The following is a 20318-nucleotide window of genomic DNA, read 5'->3' on the forward strand; positions in this document are numbered from 1 at the left end:
AGAATGAGATTAGTGAGATTAGTGACCTTACAAAACAGACTCTAGAGAGCTCCTGTGCCCCCTCCAGCCACGAGACATGAGCCAGAAGGCAGGCCGTCAGCAGACTCTGAACCTGTTCATGATCTTCAATTTCTCAGCCTTCAGAATTATGAGCAATAAATTACCTCCACCTGTAACTAAGCAAAGTGTTGAAGGTGCAGCTTGACTCTTCCCAAGTGCTTATGGTAAAATGCAAGAAGAGAGAAATGACCTAAAGACAGAATTGTCAGGCTGGGTGCAGTGACTCACACCTGTAATCCCAGCACTTAGAGCGAGGCAGGAGGACCACTTGAGGTCAGGAGTTTGAGACCAGCCTGAGCAAGAATGAGACCCTGTCTCTACAAAAAATAGGAAAGTTAGCTGGACATGGTTATGTGCAACTGTGGTCCCAGCTCCTTGGGAGGCTGAGACAGGAGGATCTCTTGAGCCCAAGAGTTTGAGGTTGCTGTGAGCTGTGATGTCACAGTCTCTACTCAGGGCACAGAGTCAGATGCTGTCTCAAAAAAAGGAAAAAAAAAAAAAAAGAAGGAGGAGGAAGTTTGCCACCTATGAACTAGAAAGCAGGCCCTCACCAGACAATCGAATCTTCTGGCACCTTAATCTTGGACCTCCCAGCGTCTAGACCTCTCAGAAATAAATTTGTGCTGTTTATATGCCACCCAATCTCTGGTATTTTTGTTACAGTGGCCCATATAGATGAAAACAGAAGAGTTACATAAATAATGGTACCCTTAAAAAGCTATAAAAAGGTGTTTATGGTAAATCCATATAACAGATTCTGATACAGACATTAAAATGATAGTTTTAAATGATGCAATGTCTGTGTGATAGATTATAACATAGCCATTAGATTGACAGTTATAAATATAATTAAAATTAAATTTTAAATTCAGTTTCTTATTGATACTAACTACATTTTTTTTTTCGAGACAGAGTCTCACTATGTCACCCTCAGTAGAGTACCATGGCGTCACAGCTCACAGCAACCTCAGACTCTTGGGCTTATGTGATTCTCTTGCCTCAGTCTCCCAAGTAGCTGGGACTACAGGTGCCGCCACAAGACCTGGCTATTTTTTGGTTGTAGCTGTCATTGTTGTTTGGCAGGCCCGGGCTGGATGCGAACCTGCCAGCTCCGGTGTATGTGGCTGGTGCCTTAGCCGTTTGAGCCACAGGCACCGAGCCAATACTAACTACATTCTAAGTACTCAATAGCCACACAGGGCCAAGCAGCTATTATACTAGACAGCACTGAACATCTCTATCTTCACAGAAATTCTTTTGGATGGTACTATTCAAAAAAAATTAAACCTATAGATTTGTAAATTCAGATGACACAAACAAAAGTAAACAAAATAACCCACAATTCTTTCACCTTAACCCAACTTTGTCCTACTCTTTGTTCTATTTCATGTGTTTTGCACAGGTATAACCACATTATATGCTGCCACTTTCTAAAAATATTTCTGATGGGCAACAGGGATATGGTGGCAAAGCAATTATACTTGGTCCCGGCACATAGCGAGAAGAGAAAAAAGCAATATCAGGTAGTGATGTATAATACAGAAATTAAAATTAACTCATCTGATGCTAACTGGGCGTTGGTAAAACCATTTAGAAAGTATAGGTTGGAATGGCCTCTCTATGAAAGCTGCATCTGAACTGAGATCTTACAAATGAGGAAAAAGCCAGCCATTTAAAAAGTCTTAAGAATGCTTGAAACAGGTAGTTCACTGCTGTAACCCCAGGACTTCGGGAAGCCGACGTGGAAGCACCACTTGAGACCAGGAGTGGCCAGCCTAAGAAACATAGTGAGACCCTATCTCTACAAAAAGGAGCAAAACTTGGCCAGATCTGGTGGTACATTCACAGTCTGGCTACCCGAGAGGCTGAGACAGGGAAACTGCTGGAGGCCAGAAGTTTGAGACTGCAGTGAGCTATGATGACACCACTCTACTCTAGTCAGGGTAACAGGGCAAGACCCTGTCTCAAAAGAAAAAAAAAGTGCTTCAAACAGAAAGAAAAGCTCTGTCTGAAGAAAAGAAAAAAATCGTCATGGGCTCGGTGCCTGTAGCACAGTGGTTACAGCGCCAGCCACATACACGGAGGCTGGCAGGTTCGACCCCAGCCCAGGCCGGCTAAACACCAGTGACAACTGCAACAAAAAATAGCTGGATGTTGTAGCAGCCACCTGTAGTCCCAGCCACTTGGGAGGCTGAGGCAAGAGAATCGCTTACGTCCAAGAGTTGGAGGTTGCTGTGAGCAGTGACGCCACAGCACTCTACCAAGGGTGACAATAGTGAAACTCTTGACTCAAAAAAAAAAAATAATAATAATAATAAAGGATTGGGTGGCACCTGGGGCTCAAAGGAGTAGGGCGCCAGCCCCATATACCAGAGGTGGTGGGTTCAAACCAGGCCCCGGCCAAAAACTGCAAAAAAAAGAAAAAAGATCTTTATGCCTGGAATGAACATGGACAACTGTGGGGAGAGGTGACATCTGAAAGGCAGGCAGGGAACAGATCGTGTAGGGCATTGCAGGCCAAGTAAGGACTTTGGATTCTTCTTATAAGGCTAACAGAAGTCACCAAAGAGTTTTAAACAGGAAAATGACATGATATGGTTTCTAGTTCTGAAAGATTTCTCTAATTGCTGTGAGAAGAATGATTGGTAGAAAGAAAGCTCAGAGTAGAAGTTATTTCAGTGGTCTAGACAAAGATGCCGGTGCTGTGGACAATGATGACGGCAGGACAGTCTGAGATAAACAGAGTTTAGAATTTGGAGGTAGAACCTACAGCCCTGATGACAGGATATAAGAGCTGATGTTAGGGTGGAGTAGGAAGATTTAATTTGGGGGGGGGGAGGGGTGGGCAGAGTCTCACTTTGGCATCCTGAGTAGAATGCCATGGCATCATAGCTCACAGCAACCTCAAGCTTGTGGGCTCAAGTGATCATCTTGCCTCAGTTTTTTTTAATTTTTAGTAGGGATGGGGTCTCACTCTTGCTCAGGCTGGTCTGGAACTCCTGAGCTCAAGCAATCCACCCGCCTCTGCCTCCCAGAGTGCTAGGATTCCAGGCGTGAGCCAGCACACGCAGCCTAAGATTTAACTTGCATACTGGTGATCAGTGGTATCATTTAGTGAAATGAAGAAGACCTAAAAAGGAGTAAGTTTGCATACACATACAAGAGTCCATCTTTTACATGACTAAGTCCAAGATATCCATATGGAAATGCCAAGCAGATAGATTTTTATACGTCTCAAGTTCATCACACAGATCTGGCCTAAAAATATAAATCTGGGAATCAGCCATACAACAATTACAGTAGACCCTCCATAGCTGACCACCTCCCTACACTGACCGCCTCCTTAAGTGAACCTACTTTTCATAGACATGGACAGTAGGCACATATCCGTACAGTAGGCCTCATTCCTTATGCTGGCCACCTCCATGTGTTGACCGGTCTGCTGCAGTCCCTTGGGTGGTCAGCGCACAGAGGTGCTACTGCATATTCAAAGTGACAGAGCTTGATGAGAGTAACCAAGAGAAGAGGAGAGAACCCAAGACCCAGCCGTGAGGTGACCCAAGATTTGCAAGTCAGGCAGAAGACAAGACTGAGAGGGATGGCCAGGGAGACAGGCAGAAGGAAATTCAAGAAAGGAGAAAGAGGTAGGCAATCCGGTTTAGTCTCCCATAGCAAATAATTTTAAGGTGACCCCAAATAGTGTCTGTCCCTTCATTTCTGGGTAAATATAAGAACAGTAGATCTTCACAGTACCAAAAGTAGGAAAAAGAAACTGTCATAGCTTATTCCTCCTCTGCCAATTACCTTGCATGAGGTAAAGCAGTAGCAGCCAAACAAAGATCCTTAAAGAGGTAACCTGAATCCACCAGTTGCTGAAAAATGGAAAAAGTACAACTCGTACAAGCCCCTTCCGAGTCAGAGATGTCCATGGAATTTCAGGCTTGGCTTTGGCAAATGTTGAGCCTTTAAACATACGATAAAACAAAACATTAAACATTTATATATTACACACCATACTGATGCCAACTTATAGCACTACCTTAAATACAAGTGAGAGCAAGAGTCAGCACAGGACCTGTTCAGTTAAAAAAACCCTCTCAGATGTTCATTCAATATAGAAACTCCTAACTTCAATCCCTTGAACAGCAAGTCTCCAAGTTCATCCCTCTTTCACCTTTATAATAAAAACCATGTAATTTACGTAACCACACAGTGCTAAGACAAAGGGTAAAAAGTGCGGATGCATGAATGTTGAGAGAAGAATGTTACCTTTAGAAAATGAAGCACACCACCACATGGGTAAGATATCGAAAAATAGTCTTCACTATCATTATGAAATAATACGATAATGTGCGTAAGAAACAAACCAGTTTTAGAACTCACCTCTGATTAAGTCAACATCAATCAAGTCTGGCTTTATGTGACCCAACTTTTTTGGTTTGTTTTTGAAGCCCTAGGATAAAATAAAAGCATACTGAAAAATCAGAAATAAACAAAGGAGGAAAAAGAGAAACATTTCTTTAATCCTAACGTTCCCAAAAGGAACTTGCCATTAATATATATTTCATTTTAGTTTTTAGCCTTATCAACTAATGCATCCATATACCTCATCACTTTTTATTAAAATATTCAAACAGTGCTGAAAGATCAGTAAGTGAAAAATAACAGTCTCCTGAGCCACCTCTGCTCCCCTCCCATTTCACTCCTCTAAACCAAGTATGTTTCTCTTTTTTTACTTCTATTATTATTTATGTATAATTGTAAACACTTATGGGATAAAATGTGATACTTCAAGACATTTACACAATATATGTACAGTGATCAAATCAGGGTAGTCAGCATATTCATCACCTAAAACATTTGTCATTTCTTTGTGGTAAAATCATTCAGAATCCACTCTTCTATTTGAAAATATGCAATAAATTGTTAATTACAGTCACATAGAGTGCTACAGAAGGCTAGAACTTACTCCTCCTATCTGGCTGTACTTTTGTAATTGTTAGCTAATTTTTGGCTATCCCATCCCCCACCCTTACAACCTGCCCATTTCTAGTAACCACTATTCTACTCTTTACTTCTGTGAGAGCAACTTCTCAAGCTTCCATATATGCATGAAAACCTGTGGAATTTATCTTTCAGGGCTTAGTTTATTTCACTTAACATAATGCAAATGACAGATTTTATGGCTAAATAGTATTCCATGGGGTGTATATATGCCACATTTTCGTTATCCGGTCACCTGTTGCTGAACATTTGATTCCACATCTTGCCTACTGTGATCAGTGTGCATTAAACACAGCCATACATACAGTACTTCAACATACTGATTACTTTTCTTTTGGATATATACCTAGTAATGGAATTACTGGATCATATGGTACTATGTAGTTGTATTTTCAGTTTTTTGAGGAAGTTCCATTTTTCCATGATGGCTGTACTAATTCACATTGCAAACAAGTGTATAGGAGTAACTCTTTCTCCGCTTCTTTTTCATAATAGCCATTCCCATTAGGGGACATGCTATCTCACTGTGCTTTTGATTTGCATTCCTCTGATGATTCGTTATGTTGGTCAGTTGTATGTCTTCTTTTGAGAGATGTCTATTTAGTTCATTTGCCCATTTTATTTTTATTTAATTTCAAACTAATAGAGGGTACACATATTTAGGTTACATTGTTTTCATTTCTAAGGTAAAGTTGCAGATGTAGTTGAGCCCTTCACCCAGAGGGTGCGCTGTTTACCCTTAGATTGTGCACATTAGGTGAGAAATTGACCATTGCCCTCTCCCTCCCCGCTCCGTTCCTCATTTGAATATACATGTGCTTTTCCTTTGTGTGGGCATGTAACTGTTTATAGATTGGTTTCATATTAGTATTGAGTACATTGGATATTTGCTTTTCCACTCTTGTGATGCTTTACTAAGAAGAATGTGTTTCAACTCCATCCAGGTAAATACAAAAGATGTAAAGGCTCCATCTTTTTTATAACTACATAGCACTCCATGGTGTACATATACCACAGTATGTTAATCCATTCATGAGTTGATGGGCACTTGAGTTGCTTCCACATCCTGGTGATTATAAACTGAGCTGCAATAAACATTATGGTGCAAATATGCTTGTGTTAAAATGTTTTTTTTTCCTTCTAAGTAGATACTTAGCAATGGGATTGCGGGATCAGATGGAAGGTTGACTTTTTTTTTTTTTATTGTTGGGGATTCATTGAGGGTACAATAAGCCAGGTTACACTGATTGCAATTGTTAGGTAAAGTCCCTCTTGCAATCATGTCTTGCCCCCATAAAGTGTAACACACACCAAGGCCCCACCCCCCTCCCTCCATCCCTCTTTCTGCTTCCCCCCCCCATAACCCCATAACCTTAATTGTCATTAATTGTCCTCATATCAAGATTGAGTACATAGGATTCATGCTTCTCCATTCTTGTGATGCTTTACTAAGAATAATGTCTTCCACGTCCATCCAGGTTAATACGAAGGATGTAAAATCTCCATTTTTTTTAATGGCTGAAGGAAGGTTGACTTTTAACTCCTTGAGAATTCTCCATACTGCTCTCTGCAGAGGTCATAGCTTGCAATCCCACTAGCAGTGCAAAAGTGCTCCCTTCTCTCCACATCCACACCAGCATCTGAAGCTTCAGGGTTCTGTGATGTGGACTATTCCCACTAGGGTTAAGTGATGTCTCAGAGAGGTTTTGATTTGCCCTTCCTCCACCCAGTTTAAAAGAGCCGTGGCATTTCCTGGAGTTCCTGCAGTAATAGGTTTGAACTGCTGCAGCCCCATAGACTATCCATGGATAGTCCCACTATTTCTGCCCCCATGGCACTGAGAGAAGATACCCAGGAAAATTAAATTCTAAAAAACAACAAACGAATTAAAAAAAGCTGTAGTTTTTTGCCGGAGCCTATGGCCCCATGCTAGTGGCAGCTAGTGGAGGGGAATCTGCAGACAATCTCAACTGTTCCTGCTATCAAAGCACAAATGTTCCTTGTTTGAGTTCGGAAAAGTCAGTTTTTCATTAGAGTCCTGCAGCCCACAGCCAGTGGTGGTATCTGGAGAAGGGGACAGTCCCAACTGTTCCCAATTCCCCCCAGCGAGAATGCCCCTTGCACAAACAAATTTTTAAAAAGCCACAGCTCTTCCCCCAGAGTCCTGGCTCCTTAGTTTTATCCATTGCAACATTGTGGAAGCTTGGCTTTGTTCTCTAATTTCTGGGTGTGTTTACATGGATTTATTTATGAGTTCTCTGTTCTGCTGCACTGGCTTCTCTGTCTACTTTTATGTAAGTATCACTCTATTTTGATTACCGTAGCTTTGTAGTAGATTCTGAAGTCAGTGTGATGCCTCTAGTTTTGTTCTTTTCACTCGAGATTGCTTTAGCTATTTGGGATCTTTTGTGATTCCATATGAATTTCAGGTTGTTTTTTCTACTTCTGTGAAGAATGTCATTGGTATTTTGATAGGGATTGCATCCGCTTTTGGTAGCACAGTTAATTCACAGTATTAATTTTTTTTTTGAGACAGAGCCTCATTCTGTTGCCCTAAGTGGAGTGCTGTGCTGACATCATAGCTCACAACAACCTCAAACTCTTGGATTCAAGCAATCCTTTTGCCTCAGCCTCCCGAGTACCTGGGACTACATGTGCCTGAAAGGACATCCAGTTAGTTTTTCTATTTTTAGTAGAGACGAGGTCTCTCTCTTACTCAGGCTGGTCTTGAACTCCCAAGCTCAAGTTATCCACCCACCTTGGCCTCCCAGAGTGCTGGATTAACAGGTGTGAGCCACCATTCCCAGCCCACAAAATTAATTCCTTTTAATACAAACATGGAATGTGTTTCCATTTTTTGTGTATCGTTTTCAATTTCTTTCACCAGCGTTTTGTAGTTTTTCTTATAGAGCTCTTTCACCTCCTTGGTTAAAGTTATTCCTAGGTATTTTCATTTAATTTTATTTTTTTGTAGCTGTTATAAATGGGATTGGTTTCCTAACTTCACTTTCTGCTAGCTCATTGTTGGCATATATAAATGCTACTGATTTTTGTATGTTGACTTGTATCCTGCAACATTACTGAATTTGCTTATCAGTTCTAAGAATTTTTTGGTGAAGCTTTTAGGATTTTCTGTATATAAAGTGGCCAAAAAGTTCATGTGCAATTTAAAATAGAATTGGGTAAAATTTAACATCCCTTCCTGATAAACACTCTAAAGTTGGATACAGAAGGAATGTACCTCAATCCGTTGGGCCCTATGTGACAAACTCACAGCCAACATCATACTGAACAAGGAAAAGTTGAATACCTTTTCTCTAAGATGTAAACTAAGACAAGGATGCTGACTTTCACCACTCATATTCAACATAGTACTATAAGCCGGAGGAGGCAAGAAAAAGAAACGAAGGTCATCCAAACTAGAAAGGAGGCACTCAAATTTTCCTTATTTACAGACAACATGATGTCTGTAAATAAAATACACTGTGCACTATTTTAAATTGCACACAAACTTCATGGCCACCCTGTATAATATCATGTTGTCTGTAAATAAGGGGGAGGGGGGAGTATAAAGGATCAACAAAATGAAAAGTTGTGAGCTATGATGACAGCACAGCACAGCACAGCACTCTACTCAGGGTACCAGAATGAGGCTCTGTCTCAAAGCTGTTTTTTTTTTTTTTTTAATCAGTCACTGTTTATTAACTAACTAGATTACAAAAATAATCATGGTACATACCTTAGTTCATTTTTCTAATAATCTGGTCTTCCCCATTGCCAGCATCTCCACCTTCTTTAAAATGGGTTATCTTTTTCTTCATTCTACCCTTTGAAGATGATAACTTGAAGGGCCCCAGGAAGTTATTTGCTTCTTTGAAGCATTTCCAATAGTATAGTTCTCCTGAATCATATTTTCCATGGAATGGAAGATATGGAAATGATGCCATATTTACTGACAGATCAAGGAATCTCTGGCTAGTTTGTATTTATTTATTTTATTGAGAGAGTCTCTGTTGCCCTGGGTAGATGCCTTAGCCTCCTGAGTAGCTGGACTCACAGTTGTACACCAAAATGCTCAGCTAGTTTTTTCTATTTTTAGTAGAGAGGAGGTCTCACTCTTGCTCAAACTGAGTGGGAATTCTGAGCAATCCACTCAACTTGTCCTCTAAGCATGCTAGGATTATAGGTGTGAGCCATCACACCGGCCAGTATGCTGTACTTCTATTTTCATTTGTTTCAAGAATTTTTATTTATTTTTCCTTTTTTAGACAGTCTCACTCGGTCGCCCAGGCTACAGTGCTGTGTTGTCAGCCTAGCTCACAGCAACCTCTAACTCCTGGGCTCAAGTGATCCTTGTCTTAGTTTACATCTTAGAGAAAAGGTGTTCAACTTTTCCTTGTTCAGTATGACGTTGGCTGTGAGTTTGTCACATAGGGCCCAACAGATTGAGGTACATTCCTTCTGTATCCAACTTTTAGAGTGTTATCAGGAAGGGATGTTAAATTTTATTCAATTCTATTTTAAATTGCACATGAACTTTTTGGCCACTTTATATACAGGAAGGCACTCACCCTTCCAGAGTGCCAGGATTATAGGAACGTAATTACCACCATGCCTGGTATGTCTCAAAAATTTTTTTAATTTCCTTCTTAATTGCTTTATTGATCTATTGGTCACTCAGGAGAATGTTGCTTAATTTCTGTATTTGTTTAATTTTGAAAGTATTTATTGTTCACAACTTTGTCCCAGATTTTTAATTGCCTCACTTTTTCACTCACATAGTTTTCTACGTGTCTGTTACCAATTCATCTTCAACATCCCTCTAGGTGTTACGCATCGGCTTCCAGGGTGCTCAAACACAACACCAGCTTCTCTACTCCCCCTTGAAGAGGTCCCACTCTCTGTCCTTACGGTCCATGCCAGACTGGGTGTTTTCTACACCAGACATAGGCTATCATCCCAGGACATTAAATTACCCTGAAATCCCTTTTATCTCTGTGTTGGCTACCCTATTTCCTGATAACTCTGGATTCTTCTTTTTATGGCTTATTCATTCACTACATTACAGTTTACATCCTACAGCTTTCAGAGCGAGGGAGCATGAAGATGCATTTTCTTGAGACTAAATATATCTTTATGTGGTGTCTTCACACTTGATAAACAGGCTAGGCATCAAGGTTGGGGCTGAAAATCATTTTCTCTCAGGTGCCACTGTCTTCTACCTGCCACTGAAGGTCGCCTTGTCTTCCAGCTTCCAGATGAGCTAGAAGTTGCCTTGGAAAGCCCAGTATCATTCTGACTCACATTCTTCTAGATGTGCTCTCTTTCAATCCTTCTCTCCCACCTTCTACTTCTGAAGGTCCTAAAACTTCATGATAATGTTTCTTAGTGCTGATCAAAGACGCTTTCAATATGGAAATGTGTACATAGTACTTCAGTTCTAGGGAAATTTTTTGCATTTTTGTATTTGATACTCTCTTCTTCTACATGTATTTGCTTTTCCTGGAACACGTCTTAGCTGGATGTTAGATTTCCTACATGAACTGCACTCACTGTACTATCATCTTTGTCCTTGTTCTTTTACACTATTTTTCTGGGAAATGGTCTCAACTTTATTGTCTCACTTTTCTCAGGTATTTGATTATTTTTCATGTATAGCTTAAGTATTCTTTTTTATTTCTTAAATTGACAGATATAAGTGTACACATTTAGTTTGTACAACACGATGTTTTTTGTTTTTTTATAGAGACAGGGTCTCACTTTATGGCCCTCGGTAGAGTGCCGTGGCCTCACACAGCTCACAGCAACCTCCAACTCCTGGGCTCAAGCGATTCTCCTGTCTCAGCCTCCCGAGTAGCTGGGACTACAGGCGCCCACCACAACGCCTGGCTATTTTTTGGTTGCAGTTTGGCCGGGGCCAGGTTTGAACCCGCCACCCTCAGTATATGGGGCCGGCGCCCTACCGACTGAGCCACAGGCACCACCCACAACACGATGTTTTAAAGTACATAGTCATGGTGGAATCACTAAATCTAACTACTTAATACACGCATTATTATATATTTATCATCTTCGTGTGAGACCACTTCACATTCACTCTCTGAATACAATATACCGGCTGGGCACAGTAGCTCACATCTGTAATCCTAGCACTCTGGAGCACAGGCGGATGGACTGCTCGAGCTCAAGAGTTTGAGAGTACCCTGAGCAAAAGCCAGATCCCATTTCTATTAAAATTAGAAAAAACATCCAGGGGTTGTGTTAGGAGCCTGGAGTCCCAGCTACCTGGGAGGCTGAGGCAGGAGAATTGCTGGAGCCCAAGAGTTTAAGGTTGCTCTGACCTATGACTCTACCCAGGGCTACAGAGTGAGACTTTGTCTAGAGAAAGTCTAGGATACAACATGTCAATTATAGTCACCATGTAGTACAACTGATCTCTTAAATTAATTCCAGTATCTTTTTTATAGTATCCAGTTCTTTAAAGATATGTCTTTAAAAAGTGTTATGATTCCTGAATTGCTTTTTTCTTTTCTTTAGGTCTCAAATATCTGATGATCTTTAATTTCGCATTTATACTTAAGAGTGAGGCACTAATATCAATGTACACAGCTATGATTTAATAAAAATAAAAAATAAATAAATAGGGTGGTTCCTGTGGCTCAGCGGGTAGGGCGCCGGTCCCATATGCCGGAGGTGGCGGGTTCAAACCCAGCCCCGGCAAAAAAAAAAAATAAAATAAAAAATAAAAAATAAAATAAATAAATAAATAAAAGAACCAGTACAACATGGAAAAAAAAAAAAAAAGTGAGGCACTAACAACCTCGGTGTGCAATGGATAAAGCTCTTGGAACAGAGGGCCTCACGGTAGGTCAGGGGCCAGCCATTTCACTTCCAGTATCCTTGGTTTTTTTTTTTTTCTCTTTGGTCAGTCTGTTTCTGTGAGAAGAAATCCAGTTTTCTGTTTGGAGGTTATAAACCTAACCACTAGACTGTCACTTAATCCCCACTATTAATACAGCACCTCGACCAACTCCCATTTGGTTCTGGTGTTCCAGAATCCAGAACTTCTCTGGCTCAGCCTCTCCAGGCTTCACTCCAGTCTCTGTCAGAGGAAGACAAGGGTAACTGTGTGGCTACGTAAAATAAGGAAGATGATCTGGGTGGGTGTATTGTCCTTTACACACATGCTCTAACAATCCTATTTTCAGTTCTGCCTCACTCGTGCAAAACATAACTGACATATCTAATTCTTAATTCTTAAATTAAACATGGGGGTTTCACTTGTTTCTTATTGGCTTTCCCTATCACAAACACTTAGATTTTTACTTTCTTCACTTTCCTTCTACTTTCCAACCTTCAAAACTGAACTAATAATTAACTGTGGTCTCCTCTTCCAGTCTTAATAGTCATTCTGGGCTGATGTCTTTCCATATTTTTGTAATTTTGGAGGAGTTTCAGGAGAGATCAGAGGGAGATTAATGTGTGTATTCGAACTGTCATCTTTAACGAGGAGCCTCATTTGTCATACACCCACCATCCAGCTTAAGAAATAAAACACTATAAATATAGCTGAAGTAGTCTCTGTGCTTCTGATAAGGCTTTTTTTATCCTATAGACATAGAACCACATTGTTTTCAAACAGTGATTTTTGTTCATTCTAATTTTTAAAAAAATCAAAGAGAAAAGAAAATATAATATTAATCAGAATGTTTTGCTTATCTTAGCAAACTTATCTCAAACAGCATGTTAAATAGTAACAGGGAAATTCTTGTTTCAGTCTTATTTTGGAGGACTAAATTGAGTTTCATTACTGAAAATAATTTTAGACGTTAGACTGAAAATATTCTCTCAATTAAGAAACTTTAGAAGGGCTCAGTGTCTGTAGCTCAAGCACCTAAGGCACCAGCTACATACACCAGAGCTGGTGGGTTCGAATCCAGCTTGGGCCTGCCAAACAATGACAACTACAACCAAAAAATGGCTGGGCGTTGTGGCAGGCACCTGTAGTCCCAGCTACTAGGGAGGCTGAGGCAAGAGACTCGCTTAAACCCAGGAGTTGGAGGTTGCTGTGAGCTGTGACGTCACAGCGCTCTATCCAGGGCTACAGCTTGAGGCTCTGTCTCAAAAAAAGAAAAGAAACTTTAGAAGATAATTTTCATAGTGAATATTGTATAAATGTCTTATGTACGTCATAATTTTTCTACTTTTTCCTATCATAGATTTTTAAAAATAGTTTTATAAGATATAATTTACACACTATTAAACTCATTTTTAAGCATATGGTTTTAGTATATAAATTTACAAAAATCTAAATTATAAGTTGTGCAATAATCACCACACTCGAACGTTAGAACATTTCCATTACCCCATTATTCTCATTTGTGCCTGTTTGCCAGTTTCTACTCCCGTAACCAGAGACAAACATTGATTTGCTTTCTATTTCTCTAAGTCTCTAGAAATTTCATATAAACAAAATCACACAATATGTTGTGTGTTTTGTCTGGCTCCTTTCACTTAGCAAAATATTTATAAGGTTCAGCCACGTTGTAGTATGCTATTAATAGTTAAATGCTGAACTGTGTTCCATTTTATGGCTGTAACACATTTGTTTATCCATTCACTGGCTAATGGATATTTTGAGTTTTTCCAATTTTTGGCTATTATGAATAGTGCTGCTATGAACATTGGTGTGTGTTTATGTTTGCACTTTTGGGGGTAGACACCTAGAAGGGGAAATGTTGGGTCCTCTGGGAATTATATACATATATCATTTAAGAAACGGCTGAACTATTTTCCACTTTCCGCACCCACTGACAATGTGTGAAAGTTCCAGTTCCTCCGCATCTTTGCCGACACTTAGTATGGTCAGTCTTTTTAATTTTAGCTATTCAAGTAAGTGTCTTAACACAAATACAACAGGGACAATACCTAACAGATGCAAACATTGTAACCTAATTCTTTGTACCCTCAAATAAACCTAATTTTTAAAAAATAAAATAAAAATAAGTGTCCTTGAAGTCTAGTAATGTTAAGTCCACCACTACTGTTCTTTTAAAATTTGTTTTACTTCATGTTCTTTGCATTCCATATATATATTTGGCCTCTTATGTAGTTTTCATTTGTACTTCCCTAATGACTAACAATGTTGAGCATCTTTTCACGTGTCCATTAGTTACTCATTTACCTTCACTAGGGAAATGTCAATTCAAATCATCTGCCCATTTTTAATTTTTCTGTCTTATTTCATATTCTGTATATAAATACTCCATTATATTCATGACTTGAAAATATTTTCTCTCAGTTTGTGGCTTGTTTTTTTATGAGATATTTTGGATAGAAGTTTTCAATTTATTCAAGTCAAATTTATTTCTTTTTTTTAGATGTGTTTCTAAGAAATCTTTGACTCTCCCAAGGTGACAAAGATCCTCTGTCTTTTTTTACAGTTTTTCTTTCTACAGTGTTGCTTTTTATACTTCCATCTATGACCCATTTTAAGTAATTTTTGTGTATAGTATGAGGTAAGAATCAAAGTCCATTTTATACGTGCAAATATCCAATTTTTCCAGTATTGCTTATTAAAAAGACTATCATTTCTTAACTGAATTGCTTTGAAATCTTTATTTAAAAATCAACTATTAATGCAAAGAATTTATTTCTAGATTTTCTATTATGTTTCATCAATTATTACTCATGCCAATACTATCTTGATTACTGTAGCTTTATAATAAATCTTGAAATCCAGTAATGTAAGTCCTTCAATTGTTTCCTTTATGTTTGTTTTTAATATTCTACATCCTTTGGTTTCTATATATGTTTGAAAATTAGCTATTCAACTTCTACCCAAAAAAAAAAAAGCCTGCTGGAATTCTGAAGGGATTACATTGAATATATAAATACATTTTGATAGAACTGACATTACAACAATATTGAGTCTTCAGATCATGAACATGAAATGTCACTCCATTTATTTAGAGCTTTAAATTTTTTTGAGCAATGTTTTCAGTATACAGGTCTTACACTTTCTCCCAACCAAGTACTAACCAGGCTTGAGATGAGATGCGATCAGATTTGTTCAGGGTCTTACATTTTCTATCTCAAACTTATTCCTAAATATGTTATTCGCTTTGATGCTGTTATGAATTGTTTCCTCAATTTTATTTCTGAATTACTCACTGCTGAAACATAGAAACACAATTTCTGTATACTGTTCTTGTATCTAGAGACGTAGCCAAATTCATTTGTCAATGTAATATTATTTGTAGATTGCTTAGGATTTTCTAAATAAAGGATAATGTCACCAGGCAGTTTTCATTTTCCTTTTCATCTTGATGTGTTTTATTTCTTTTCTTTGCCTCATAGCATTGGCTGAGACCCCCGGTAAATGCAGATATCTTTGCTTTGTTCCTGACTGTAGGAGAAAACAGTCTTTAACCATCCAGTGGAATGTCTGCTGTAGGCTCTTCCTAGACAACCTTTAACATGTTTAAGAAGTCATCTCTATTCCTACTTTATTATTAATAGCCATTGAACTAGATCAAATGCTTTTTCTGTGTCTATTGAAATCATGTAATTTTGTTTTTTATTCTATAAATATGATACACTGTAATACATTAATTTATTTCCAAATGTTAAACCTATATTGCATTCCTGAGATAAATCCCACTTGGTCACAGTAGATGATCCATTTTATATGTCAACATTTTGTTAAAGATTTCCACACTAATGTTCACAATTTTTTTACACTTTGTCTGCCTTTAGGGTAATACTTCAGAGTAATACTGGTTTCATAGAACGAGCTGAGAAGAATATTTCGTCCTTCGTTTTCTGAGTGAATTTGTGTACGATTTACATATTTGTTTTTAACTTCTATAGATCCTTTAGATCTAATTGTGAGCATCAATTTCTTAGAGAAAGTTATCCGACCTTGACAGGGTTCATTTATTTCCCTTATTTTAGGTATAGTAAAAAATAGCTCTTCTTCACAGCAAATTTACCACAAAGTAATTTTTATAAATTTATGGGATTATTTTTGTTATTTTTCTCTCCCTCTTTGCCACAAACTCCATGAAAAGAAAAATGTTGAATGTTTTTACTCACCATTATGTAGACACAGCTACTGCCTGACACCTGCTAGGTAGGTACTCGACAAATATTTGTTAAAGGAAGAATACTTAATAGCTGCTTTAATTTTATGTTTTGTGTTTATTCCCTTCTTTACTTTGGCTTATTACTATTTTCTTTCTCTAGATTCTTCAATATTAACATGATTCACTGTAACTCTTCCTAGTCAATCCAGACATCTGTTAATGTAGACATTTAGAGCAAAATGAGGTCTGACAATTAAGTTCACAACTCATCCTAGAAAAAGTACTACATATCTCTTTGCTAAATATCACTAAGGTCACTCAAAGTACTTGCCTTGGGAAGCTGTGCACCAAGGCCAGTGCCTAGTCCACCCTTTAAAGCAATTTTGGAACTTTTTTTCTGGAATGACTAGCAGCGCTGTCATTAAAAACACGCGACAATAACGAACACCACTTAGCAACACACTGCCACGTGTCGACATGAACACAGCTGTGACACTGATATACCAAGGTTATGAAACCTTACTGAGTGGCTGGGCTTGGGAGCTCATCCTGTAATCCTGGCACTCTGGGAGGCTGAGGTGGGTGGATGGCCTGAGCTCACAAGTTCCAGCCCAGGATGAGCAAGAGCGAGACCCCTGATCTCTAAACATAGCCAGGTCTTGTGACAGTCACCTACAGTCCCAGCTACTTGGGAAGCTGAGGCAGGAGAATCACTTGAGCCCAAAACTTTGAGGTTTTGCTATGAGCTATGATGCCAAAGCACTCTAGCCCGGATGACCAAGTGAGACTGTGTCTCAAAAAAAAAAAAAAAACAAGGTTATCAAGTTGTCTGTAAAGTGCTGCCAACATAAATGCATGGTGGCAACTTTGCAAACTTAATGGTCAGACCTCGTATGATGACAGCTCTGATAGTTTTTTTTCTATTTTTTCTATTTGTTTAAAAAATATATATTTGTGTCACTCTACAGTTCAATTGCATTAAATATTTTTTATATGCTATACTTTGGCCAATTTTTGTCTAAGACCTAACATATTAAAAAGATACCTTGGCTTTTCTCCTATCACTATAAGACTGGGAAACTCATGAAGGCAAAAACCTTCATGCTTAAGAGAAGGTGTATTCTTAGCACCTCATACATTAGCTTAGTAAGTTTTCTTTTTCTCTCTTTTTTTTTTTTTTTGAGACAGAGCCTCAAGCTATAGCCCTGGGTAGAGTGCTGTGGCATCACAGCTCACAGCAACCTCCAACTCCTGGCCTCAAGCAATTCTCTGCTTCCACCTCCCAAGTAGCTGGGACTAAAGGCACCCGCCATAAAGCCCAGCTATTTTTTGGTTGCAGCCGTCATTGTTGTTTGGTGGGCCTGGGCTGGAATCAAACCAGCCAGCTCAGGTGAATGTGGCTGCTGCCTTAGCCACTTGAGCCACAGGCACCGAGCCAGCTCAGTAAATTTTTATAGACGTTTTAAATTTCATTCTTTCCACTGCTGCTAAAGTAAAAAGCACACATCAAGGAGCTGATCGGTAGATTGCCCTATGAGAAGACAATGAGTAAAAGATATGCTCCATGGATGGGGTTCGATTAAACACAGCCACAGACATGAGTTCCTAATATGAATCAAGATGTTCTAAGTGTGGAATACAAATGGAATTCCTACTCTCAAGGACTACGAACACACATAGGTTAACAAATAACTTTGATCCGGTACACTAAAAGGAATGCATTAAATCAGGTGTCCTCAAACTTTTTAAATAGGGGCCAGTTCACTGTCCCTCAGACCGTTGGAGGGCCGGACTATAGTTAAAAAAAAAAACAAAAAACTATGAACAAATTCCTATGCACACTGCACATATCTTATTTTGAAGTAAAAAAAAACAAAATGGGAACGAATACAATCACACCGTCTCATGTGGCCCGCGGGCCGCAGTTTGAGGACCCCTGCATTAAATGATGCAGAAATAAGAATGGAGGAAATCTATAAATTGTCTAGGGGAAGGAAGAAGGTAAGGAAACTCTAAAGCAGGAAATAAAATCCTTTTAAGGATAAGGAAACCAAAATCCAAACTACAGTACTTGTTCAAGTTCACAAGGCTAGAGACCACAAAATGAGATCTAATGTCATACTTACTGTCATTACTATTTAGCAGTTCACAAAAGAACAATAGTATAGAATTTGGAGAGTGACAAATTAAAATTTAGGGATTTATTCATCCTAACTCCATCTCCCATTAACAATCAAGGACTATACAAAATTATGAAAAGTGAGTCAAGTACTTGTCTTTCAAATAACTTTCTAGTTGGTCTACTTAACAGAACTAGTAAGTTGTATTCACTCATTTTTTTAAAGCATTAACAGAGGATCCATAGAACATCTTTTTAAAAGAGTCCAAAATCATGAATCTGTCAGCATTTATCAGCACTTTCCAAGGAAGTGAGTGAAACCATGAATCTGTAGACCTAATATTAAAGTCAGTAGAGAAATAACATTCTTTTGAGAGCAAGGGATGGTTCTTTGGGCTTTTCTACATCTCTCAAGACTATTCAATTACTAAAAGCTACCATTCCATGACTAATTGGCACTAGCATGCCTATACATCTTGACCCCACAACCCCTCACCTTGGAATATGGGAAGATTATTTAACCCTCTCCTTCCCTATTATAAATTAGTCAACTGCTATTCCAAATTATAGAACAGATTTTCATTGCTTGGTTAGCATGAAATAGCCTAAGAATCTGCTCAGTTCTAAGAGAAGTGTAGAAAAAAGTTTAAGAACCTGAAAAACTTAAGACCATGCTCTAAACCAGTGATTGAAAAAATGGGGAGCCCACAGGCTGGATTCAGATCACTTATGGCTTTTATCTGGCTTGCAGGAGATGAGGGCCACACTTGACTTTCTTAAAACTCTGGATATTTCACATAAAAATGCATTATTTTCAGCTGCTCACGAAAAATCTGAAACTTGCAACAGTGCACCTACATTGCCATGTGGTAAAAATTGCCCAAGCTCAGTAACCGTAGCCCTGTTTATATAAGACATTTGCTCTCTAATTCATCATAGACCAACTACTCCTATTTCCCTGATACTGGGCCAAATGTCAACTGTCACTTATCACCATGCTTGCACTGTTGTTTTTCTAATAAACTACTTGGTAGATACGTGCAGATTTGTTAAAAAGTAAGTACAATCCATTCTTCATGTTGATAAAACCACGTTCTCAATTTACCCTAATCAAAGAAATTAAATCAAAGAAATCAATTTACCTTAATCTGAGTTTGTTCGATTGACTTTTCCCATATCTGCTGATCATACGCTCCAATCTGAAATAGGGAGCAGGCTATTTAAATGATGCAAAGAAAATCCTTATATTAGTCAAGACTCACAAAAGTCATGGATTATTTGGTGCCTCTCAGAGTTAGAATAAATTAGTACTTCCAAGAGACTGTTTCTTTCAGAAATCTAAAATAGCTCTACTTAAAACTTAAGTTAAAAAGCAAGGCCCAAAATATTTCAAATTAAATTACCTTAAAAGATATTTCCACTTCTTAAGGAAAACTAGAGAGGATAAAAGGGACAGCTCAATAAGATTGTTGATAGTACTAATCTGAGCTGTGCAAAGGCTTCATTTCTATTTTCTTTTTAAAGCAGTTTAATCAAAAGAAAACTTTCAAAGTATTGCCGCCGCATTGTGCATGCTGCCTGGGGCGGGGGTGGGGGGTAAGCGACTTGAAAATCTTATTCTGGGACTAGAACGGGGTTTAAAAGGCAGAATGACCTTGTCCATCAATTTTTTTCATTTATGTTCAAATACCACAAAAGAATGCCTGGCACTACCAAACTCGGGGGGAAAGTAACATGATATCCTTTGTGGAAGCTTTTAGTAGGAATAATGGTTCACAACGAAAAGATACTGGTATTACCTTCTTTTGGTACCACGATATAGCATCGCTCTCATTTGAGGCCATCTGTGTCTCCAGCCAGAGAATGGGATTTCACTGAAAATGAAGGAAAACCAGTCGGTGAGTCCAGTTGCTGAAGTTTATTCTCCCAGTTTGGGTAAAACTCGAAAATCGCATCCCTCAGCCTCTCCATGAGCTGCTGTCTATTTCTTCTGCCGTTTGCCAGGATAAAAAGAATAAATAAACCAAAAACACCCTGGCGCAGCGGCG

General features: G+C 38.7%; 1 protein-coding gene across 6 annotated transcripts in view; it reads right to left on the minus strand.

The window, feature by feature from the left end:
- PHTF1 (putative homeodomain transcription factor 1) overlaps positions 1-20318 on the minus strand; it is a 59589-nt gene that overhangs the window by 38885 nt on the left and 386 nt on the right. For 4 of the 6 annotated variants that reach the window (XR_008380097.1, XM_053590929.1, XM_053590930.1 and 1 more), the window contains exons 2-5: positions 20070-20144; positions 19413-19469; positions 4444-4513; positions 3865-4023 (exon numbers count right to left, since the gene is read on the minus strand). Coding sequence is in view for 5 of the 6 variants with exons in the window: in XM_053590929.1 (XP_053446904.1) it covers positions 3865-4023; positions 4444-4513; positions 19413-19469; positions 20070-20114 (331 nt within the window). In the remaining variant the exon portion in view is untranslated. The remainder of the gene's footprint in view (positions 1-3864; positions 4024-4443; positions 4514-19412; positions 19470-20069; positions 20145-20318) is intronic. The other 2 variants (XM_053590932.1, XM_053590931.1) reach the window with 1 other exon arrangement.

This window comes from Nycticebus coucang, chromosome 5, assembly GCF_027406575.1.
Source record: "Nycticebus coucang isolate mNycCou1 chromosome 5, mNycCou1.pri, whole genome shotgun sequence".
Lineage (NCBI taxonomy): Eukaryota > Metazoa > Chordata > Mammalia > Primates > Lorisidae > Nycticebus > Nycticebus coucang.